General features: G+C 42.0%; 1 protein-coding gene across 5 annotated transcripts in view; it reads left to right on the top strand.

The window, feature by feature from the left end:
• Positions 1 to 220: 220 nt before the first annotated feature.
• The window catches only part of FNBP1L (formin binding protein 1 like), a 105,739-nt gene continuing 96,470 nt past the window's right edge, over positions 221 to 9,489 (top strand). For 3 of the 5 annotated variants that reach the window (XM_047725874.1, XM_047725871.1, XM_047725876.1), the window contains exon 1: positions 8,275 to 8,558. In XM_047725874.1, the coding sequence (XP_047581830.1) occupies positions 8,535 to 8,558 (24 nt within the window). In that variant the 5' untranslated portion in view covers positions 8,275 to 8,534. Of the gene's footprint in view, positions 226 to 8,274; positions 8,559 to 9,489 lie in introns of those variants that run through there. The other 2 variants (XM_047725872.1, XM_047725875.1) reach the window with 2 other exon arrangements.

The following is a 9,489-nucleotide window of genomic DNA, read 5'->3' as shown; positions in this document are numbered from 1 at the left end:
CCAGGAATAGTCCTGAGCTCAGAGGAAACAGACAAGTAAAAAGACTTACTTGAATTATCTGTTTAGATGTAGGTACTGAGAACAATAAGAACATACCAAGGAGCACCAAGTACAACGTGAGGAGAGGAAAGAAGAAGGAAAGGAAGATTCACAAAAGGCTTCTCGGACCCATCACATGTGAAGTCAGTCTTCAAGAATGCGAGTTAACCAGACGGAGAGGAACACGTGTACCAAGGCATGATAGGGTACCCAGGCAGTAATGGAACTAAGTGCATTTGGATATGATGGAGTTTGGGAGTAATGGCAGAATGGTAGGAGACAGGGGGCGAGACAGTTTGAGGCCATATCATGAAGGTTCTTGCATGTTGAAAAAATTCACAGATCCTTAATATTTCATTTTATTAAAAATGTCTTTTTATTAAAAAAGGATTTTAGGATAATCATCTGAATCCTTGTAACAAACAAAATACTTAGTATTACTGAGGAAAAAATTGAATCTCCCTCTTCCAAAGAATAAGTGAAATAGTCATAATGATCTCAGAAATTACCCAATTTGGAGGCTGAAGATGAATTTCCAAGAAGCCCCAGGACTACTCTGAATGAAAGAATACCAGGCACCCTTTTTCTACCATATGGGTTCATAATAATGGCTAGAGCTGTTTTTGTGAATGAAAGCAAATGCTTTGCATAAATTGTGATGCAGTCTAGTCATTTGTGGCATTCCTTTCCTCTGCACACAATGGACCAGAAATAGAACACTAAAATCGGGAAGTAAACTTCCCCCGCCAAATTATATATTTACCTATGAAAAAATTCTTTGCTGCCAAGTTTGCAGAAATGGAGAGAAACATGAGAGGAGAAGAGACACGGTTTCTTGATATTGACCTGGGGCAAACAACTCAGGCAGTGCTCTGCACACTTAGCTAGGGACAATGGATTAAATCCTGAAGAACTGTAGTCTGTCCATGAATACTGAAGGATGTTTGCTGGGTAGTGGGTAGGATGAGGTAAATTGTGAACAGGTGGGGCTGTCTCTTTGCACGTGGGCAAACTCCTACCATGCCAGCAAGAATTTCCGAGAGTGGCAGGTCCTTGCTACTCCTGGCCTCCCCCGCTAGAAGTGCAGAAAAGGTAGGTTACTTAATAGAGGTACAAGCAACTGCTCAATTACCCCCATTGCATACTCTAGGGGCCAAAAACATTAATTAGGAGTCCATATTCCTGAGCCTTCAACTTAAACACTGAGCAGTTTCCTGTCTCCCTACCCCTGAGTGTGGACTGGTTTGACTCACTCCCTATCAGTTCTAAACAGAATCTCTCCAGTGTAGCTTGAAGTGAGTCATTCATTTTCTGGGTCTTTCCTCGGAGATATAAAGGATGGTATTTGTGTCAGTGTAGAGTGTGCATGTTTGTGTTAGTTGTTTTTTTGGCAAATGCCATAGAACAGTATGTGTGTGATTTTGATGAATAATCAGGGGTGCCTGGGTGGCTCAGTTGGTTAGGAGTGGGCCTTTGACTCAGGTCATGGTCCCAGGGTCCTGGAATCGAGCCCTGCATTGGGCTTCCTGTTCGGTGGGGAGCCTGCTCCTCCCTCTCCCTCTGCCTCTCCCCATCTCCCCCCAGCTTGGGCTCTCTCTATTTCAAATAAATGAATAAAATCTTTTAAAAAAATAATCAAAATACATCTCATATTAAAAATATGAGACACAACTACATACAAATATCATGGCCCAACCACTGGAAATTTAGAAATTCTGACTTAATAGGCCTTGAGTAAGGCCTAGCCACTGTTATTTTTAATTCTAAACTCCTTTTAAATAGGTAATACATTGGCAATATAATAAAGTTAAGTGGAAATGGTATAAAAGAAGAGCAGTGAAAAGTGAGACTTCTCACTCTAGTCTCCCTTTTTCTCCCCTCCAGAGGTAACCCCTCCTTCCAGCTTCTTGTGTGTCCTTTCAGAGTTATTCTGTGCATATAAACACACAGCAGAAAGTTCCTCTCTCTATTAAACAAAAGCGATAGCATCTTCTACCCATTGTTCTGAACTTTCTTAGGCAAAAATTTTTCAAAACTCTCTAAGAAGCAAATTCTTCATGAAAAGCCACAGATAGGGGCATCTGGGTGGCTCAGTGGGTTAAAGCCTCTGCCTTTGGCTCAGGTCATGATTCCCAAGTTCCTGGGATCGAACCCCGTATCAGGCTCTCCGCTTGGTGGGGAGCCTGCTCCCCCTGCCCCCTCAACACCCCCGCCTGTCTCTCTGTCTACTTGTGATCTCTGTCTGTCGAATAAATAAATAAATAAATAAATCTTAAAAAAAAAAAAAGCCACAGATAAAAGCTATGTTTCTGTTCTCAAGAAATGCTCCAGACGTATCTATTAAAAATCTTTTTTTTTTTTTAATATTTTCTTATTTGTGAGAGAGAGAGGGAGAGAGAGAACATAAGCAGGAGGGGCAGAAGGCAGAAGCAGGCTCCCCATTGAGCAAGGAGCCCAATGCTGGGGGGAGATGGGTCCCAAGACCCTGGGATCCTGACCCCAGGCAAAGGCAGATGCTTAACTGACTGAGCCATCCAGGAGATCCTAAAAATCTTTTATATCCGATTTTAAGTGTTCACCAACTCCCTCAGACTCATGGCCAAAATTCATGGTTAAGAGTTCCTTATTTCTGGTGTTTAATCTAAGATTATCCTGAATACTTAGTGTTGCCAGATAAAATACAGGAATTTCAGTTGAATTCAAATTTCAAATTTCAGATAGCAACAAATAAATAATTTTTTAGTATAAGTATGTCCTATTTAATATTTAGAAATGCACATTTAACAGAAATTCACATTTAACTGGGAGTCCTGTATTTTTATTTGCTAAATCTGGCAATTCTATGGAAAATTTTGATTCATAGGAAGCTACTCCAACTAATTCTCTCTAGAATGCCCTGTATTAGAGATGACCTAGATTATAGCTATATGACCAGGCCCTTCAGGATAAAGTCAAATTCTAATAGTTGAACAAGAAATTGGTTATCTGTTGGCTTATTTTAAAATAAGTGGCTTTAACTTGCTGTTTTATTTAAGGGGTAAAAACTGTATTGTTACAATGCAATGGTTATTAAAATAAAAACTTACATTAGTTTACATATAGTAGATTATGTAACTTTCAAAGAACTTAAGATATCTAAAATCTGGGGTATTTTGGTCCTTAAAATCAGCACTAAAATTTTAGCCAATTGGGTTTGGACAAGGATGAAGAGAATCAGTCTAGAGGTAAGTTTTCATTATTGATTATTTAAATCATCTTTATTATCAACAAAAATAATATTAAGCATTGAGTCATAGGTAGCATAATATCCTGATATAGAGGAAGCAATTTGTTACTTATGACTTTTTAGTAAATAAATAACATGCTGTAGTAAATATCAAACGACGAAGATTTACAAACATTAGAATCCAAATAGGAAAATAGCAGAAACAATGATTACCATGATAGGTATGATTCTGTTACACAGGAAATGAAGGAAAAGTTATGTTAGAAACTAGTATCCCAGATACATCTGAATGGAGTCAATAAAATTAAAATTCATCATTCCATTCCAGAATTATTCTCCTTAGTAGCTAAAGGTAAATTTTCATTTCCCTCAATGTTAACCTGTATAGGCTTTCAACAGTGGTGTGCTGATGTTTAATAATCCCTTCTTCAAGGGAAAAGACAGCCCTAATTTTTAGCATTTGCCAATTCCATGGTGGAAGTACTTTCACTATGATTGATATTGAGTTAATGTTTTTAACAATGTGTTTGCAAAACTCCTGAAAACTTAACAGTTGGCTCTTGTGAGCCTGTAAAAGCTGTTTTTATTTCTACAAGTGTATATGATATACTTGATTGGATTTCATAAAAAGAAAATAGAGAACGAGGTGTTCTTTTTGTTAATGGATGTGTTTTTAAATTTGTCAACACAGGCAAAAACCCCCACAAAAAAATAAAAACAAAAACCAATGAATTCTTTAAGAGTTTAATTAACGGAAATTTTGAATGGATTTGGGAAGGTGCACCAATCACCTGAAGAAACCTGTATGTAACTTTTGTTCTACAAGGTCTCCTGACTCTAAAGAGAATTTGCTTTAAATAAACACCTAAATGCTTTTCAAGTCACATGTTCTATAATAACTGGTGGGAAAGAATCAATCATCATAGAAAATTGGAAATGAGTTACCTCTTTAAACAAATCTATTCCATTTGATTTACATAAAATTTTCTGTCTTTTGTTTTTTTACTTTTTTCTTTTTGCCAGGTTTCATTAAGGAAGTAGATAAAATGCTTCAACTAGATTCAGTAATGGACAGCAGAATCTCCAAAGACAAAACAGTAGGTGGTTTTCTTTCTTTCTTTTTCTTCAGTGAGCCACTTTTGAACTATCCTCTCGAAGTTTTGAATTTCTGCCAAACTTTTGGTTAGGAAAACTGGCAGTGCAGAAGGCAGTGATGACTATTAACTCGGTCAGTGCCATTCTTCATTTGGCTGGCCTGGATCTGCATTCTGGCATGATCTTGCTTCTACTGTGGTTCTCCATTCAAAGCATTGAAATGGAGCTGCCAAGTACATCGTCTTGATATTCTTCCTAAAATAGTTTTAGCTTGATTGTTCTGGCCTACCTATTTTGATAATGATTCTATTTGTGGACACTTGCTGTAATTTTAAGACATAATCTTAAAACACTTAAATGGCAAGAAAGGAGTTGCTATTGTTTATACTAGAGATTTCCTTTCAATAGCGGAAATTCTATATGATTGGTAACCATGTATCAGTGGGACATTGAAACATGTATGTTGAGAATAGCTTTCCATATTCGAGGTATTGATATAAAGTTTTACCTTTTTCTTTGAAAACACTTCACATTACTAACTTTATATATGGGATAAACTTTTGCAAAAATTTAGGTTTAAGACAAGAGACTGGTTTATGGTTGAAGGTTGATGTATTTGGGCTAGTAAATTATACTATATTCTAGAATGCAGCCGTGAAGAATTGTCTTTTACAATCTGACTTAATAAGGGAATTCATGCAGGGAAAATTTGAAACTAGAAAGAGCATCAGCTAAATGTTTATAATCAAGAAACTGTAAAAGGAAATTACATTTGAATTAATACAAGATAAAAATACGCAAAAGAAAATGTAACACTTCAATGGCTTATCATAGAGCAGAGTTAAAATATATGCCTGAAAAGAAATGGATTCAATAAAAATTATTTTCCATAATTAATAAAAAGTAATAATACAGTGTAATAATTTTTAAAATTGCTAATGAGTCTGTGTAATTTGAGCTCTTTCAAATTTACTCAGAGTGGCTGCATTGTAAAACGATGTGGAGAGGGACGCTTGGGTGGCTCAGTGGGTTAAAGCCTCTGCCTTCAGGTCAGGTCATGATCCCAGGGTCCTGGGATAGATCCCTGGCTCTCTGCTCAGCAGGGAGCCTGCTTCTTCCTCTCACTCTGCCTGCCTCTCTGCCTACTTGTGATCTCTGTCTGTCAAATAAATAAATAAAATCTAAAAAAACAAAACAAAACTATGTGGAGAAAGCTAAAATAGTATTATTTCCTCCATTCCTTCTTAGTGTTGATTACCTTATAAAAACTGTAAAAGAAACAGAAACTCTGTGATAATAGATTACCAAAATAGGTCAAATAGCAAAAAGGTGTAAGATAATTGCTTTGACAGAATTTTGTATCCCTTAATGATGCAAAATATGACTTGGGGGTAGTAGCATCTGAAATAAAATAATAAACTGCTGTTATACTAAAGTGATTTTGCTTTCAAGATGCAAAGTTTTGTTTTATCTTTTTTAGAGAGAAAAATGATGTGTTTGAACTGTTCAAGAGTGCCTTGTCATGGGTCCATAAAGAAAAAAATCTTACATATATAAGAATAATTTAAAACCCAGTGGATTCGGTTTATGTCAAAAATCAACATTCTTGGGTGCTTGGGTGGCTCAATTAAATATCCAACTCTTGATCTCCGCCCAGATCATGATCTCAGGGTCCTGAGATCCAGGCAGCAGGCTCTGTGTTGAGCATGGAGACTGCTTAAGTTTCTTTCTCTTCCTCTCCCTCAGCTCTCCCACCCCTCCTGTCCCTACACTCTCAAAAAAACAAAAACAGACAAAAAACCCCCCATAAAACCTCACAACATTCTTATGAACTGCCATACTAATAATATATATGTGTGTGTAAAACACCTCTAGATGTTTGTTAGCTAAAATGTACCTATACTATTTTAGAGATTGGTTATAGAAAGGAATACTTTGGAAGCTGATTAATATTTATTATTTTTATAACAAAATATAACACAAAACATACTTATTCATTTGTTGTGATAGTTTTCACAACAAATTTTTGCCTAAAGACTGTTGAAGTAAATAGTGAATTTTAATATAAAATTTTGCAAGTTACAAATAATTATTTAAAATATCATCAATTTAAGTTGGGTATATGAATTATGTTTAAATTTTATAGCAATGTAGTGTAACAGAAATTTTCCTTGAAATTTTTGGGGGAAAATCTAACTTTCTGGAGAGAAATGAATTGTTCTAAGTGTGGAGTTCTGTTCAGAAACTTTGGGAGAAGAAAAGTGTTCATCTAGGAGATAAGACTTCATGTTCATTTGGGAAATTGTGTAACAGTATGGTTAAGGATAATCTTCAATGTGAATGGTAGATTATTTTACTTTTTAAAGGGAAAGCATGCAATTTTGGCTTAAATTAGGCTCCACATGTCTTAACTTTTATGACAATATTTAGATACAGTAAACCTTAGTATTGAATGGTTCTGAATAATGAGACATCCATTTTATAACTATATTTTCCATTACTAATCTTACTTGTAATTGCTAAATGCATTCATGATGTCTAGGGAGTGAGAGGAAAAGAGAGGAGAAATGGATAGCTGTGTTAGGTGATCCAAGTAATATTGAAGGAATTCTATTTTAAATAGTGGCAGTATAGAAAAATATTGGAAAAAGAAAGTGTGCAGTCACTGCTTTACATACCTTTCACTGAATGGCATACTTAAGCATTTAAAACTTGGCTATTGGAGGAGAGTATTTGTGTACTTCAAGCTGGATTCCGAGAAAGGAGGCTAAGAATTCAGCAAGAATGGCGGCCTGTCAGGAAGGCACAGGTTATTTGCCTCTTCACCCCAAAAGGGATCACAGCCAAGCAAGGACAAGGATTCAAGTGGTAGAGATTGGGGCACCTGAGCAGGCCGTAGAAGGGGAGGAGTTTCAAATGCGGACACTCCGGTTTGGAGAACTTGAAGACACTCAGCTGTCATAACACTGAGGAGTGCTGTGCTAGTGACTGGACTGAGGCGTGTGTGTGTGTTTAGGAGACCAGCAATTAATGCTAAAGCATATGTTAGGAGCTGCTTAGTGTATCTGGTATCTAATAGTACCCGCCAAACTGGCTGATTGCAGTTAATGATTGCTCAGAAAGGCCGGGAAATTAACTCCACATAGGAAAAAGGAAATGGTGGACCTGCCTCCAAGAGTCCCATATTCTGAGTGAGAGGTCCCTGAAGTTCCAGGAGGCTCTTTGCACTACCGGAGAGGAATCTGGTTCCCGTTCAGCCGCCACAGACGAGGTGCCCATTCCTCCGCGGGGACAACCCACCGCTGGGGCAAGGTGGGTTCTTTCTTGCAGGTGACAGCTCGCCTCGCATTGGTCCGTGTCTTTCATCTCTTGTTATGGCAACATTCTAAAATGAATGCTGAAAGATCTGCCTCTTACGATTTCCTGACAGAACTTATAAAATTGCAATATTTTATTAAAAACAGAATCGGGGCACGTTGCTTTCACATTTGACGTTCAACCTCTACACATTTTGGTGATTCCCAAGATCACCTTACCAATCAAGACTTAAAGAAAAAAACCTACCACAAATGTCCGACTACGTAAACCCAAGGATTTGTAGGAGGCATCTATGTCAGGATTTCTCCCAGGTGGAGGGCGAAAGAGGCAGGAAGGGTGACTGGAGTTGCCTCATCTAAGGGGTCTCAGGGTGGAGAAGGGTGGTGGGCGTCTTTCCCTTCTCTCCCTTCCCCCTTGGAGACACAGATGCGAGTGGAGGACGGCGGTGGAATTGTACGAGCCCCAAGGCGCAGGCGGGAAGAGACCTAGCGGGTGAACCAACAAAGTGGAAGACCCCTCCGCTAGGGGATTCGCCCGCGGAGGCCCGGCTAGCGCGGGTCCGCCACGATCCCAGGGTGCACCGCGCCCCGCCCCCTCCCCTCTCCGCGTCCCGCCTCCCCTCGGCCCAGGCCCCCTCCCTGCTGGCTCTGGGAGGCGGGGACGCGGCGTCGGCGGCGGCTTCTCCAGTCGCGTCTTTCTCACTCACTGGGGAGCCCGGCGGTGGCGGCACCTTCGGAGGCAGAGCGGCGGAGCTGCGAGCCCGTCGGCCAGCCAGTGGGAGGTCGAACAGACTAAGGACATATCCGACAGACAGACGGAGAGCCGCCAGACGGCCCGAGTCGCCTCAAGTTCCGCCATGAGCTGGGGCACAGAGCTGTGGGTGAGTCCGGGTGAGGGGCGCCGCGCGGACTCCGGCCCGCGAGGGGCGCGGGCTGGGCAGGCGCCGCTGACCGTCGGCGCCCAGAGCCCTTTGGGCCATCCCCGCCCCTGGCGCTAGCGGAGGGCGGGGGTACCACTCTTCTTTGTGTGCAGACCCCTCTTCCCTCTCGGCCGGGGTTGAGTGGCTGCTGGTCTGCGCTCCCGCCTCTGTCGCTGCGGTAGGGCTGAGGGCAGCGCCTTGGACGGCGGGTGGAGCGGCCCGCGGGCTCCCGCGTCCGCCGCCACCCTCTCCCTTTCCCTGTCCCTCCTCGGTCTTCACTTTCCGGACGCCTGGCTCGTTGCCGGGCGGCGCTCCTCTCCCTTTGTAATCTCTCCGCCCGGAGGCGGGGAGGGGGTCCATTGTCCCGAAGTAGCGCAGTTCCCGGGCGGGGAGGGGCCCTACCGCGGTCCCCAGCTCCGGCAAGGGTCCCCGGGGCGAGGGCGTCGCCGGGCCAGGACCGCGCTGGGAGCCTCGAGGCCCCGCCCACCGCCCTCGCCCCAGGTAGGGGGAGCCGGGCGGCTTTGTTTCGAGCCCGGCCTCCGGCCAGCCAGGCCCGGCCCACAAACCCATTTTCCTCTCGCTGTCTGTGTGCCCCGAACCCGCGCGTGGCTTTGGGGACTCCGGCTGGGCTATCCCCGGCTGCTCCCTTGGGCTGGGGGTGGGGTGAAGGTTTGCTTTTGGAATCTAAATTAAACTGATGGGTCGACGGGGAAGCCAATTTTGCCAAAAGGAGCGTAGGGCTTCCCGATTGCTTTACTTCCCCTTCCGCTGTTCTTTATTTTCACTCGTTCTCCCCGTTTTCTTTCTTTTCTCCTCGCCTTTCTTGGACGCTGAAGGTTTCAGACAATGCCCAGTGTCTGGCCAAGGTGCGGGTGGACGGTAATAGGTCGGA

This window comes from Lutra lutra, chromosome 4 (genome assembly GCF_902655055.1).
Source record: "Lutra lutra chromosome 4, mLutLut1.2, whole genome shotgun sequence".
Taxonomy (NCBI): Eukaryota; Metazoa; Chordata; class Mammalia; order Carnivora; family Mustelidae; genus Lutra; species Lutra lutra.
This window is presented reverse-complemented; position numbering and strand designations above follow the sequence as displayed.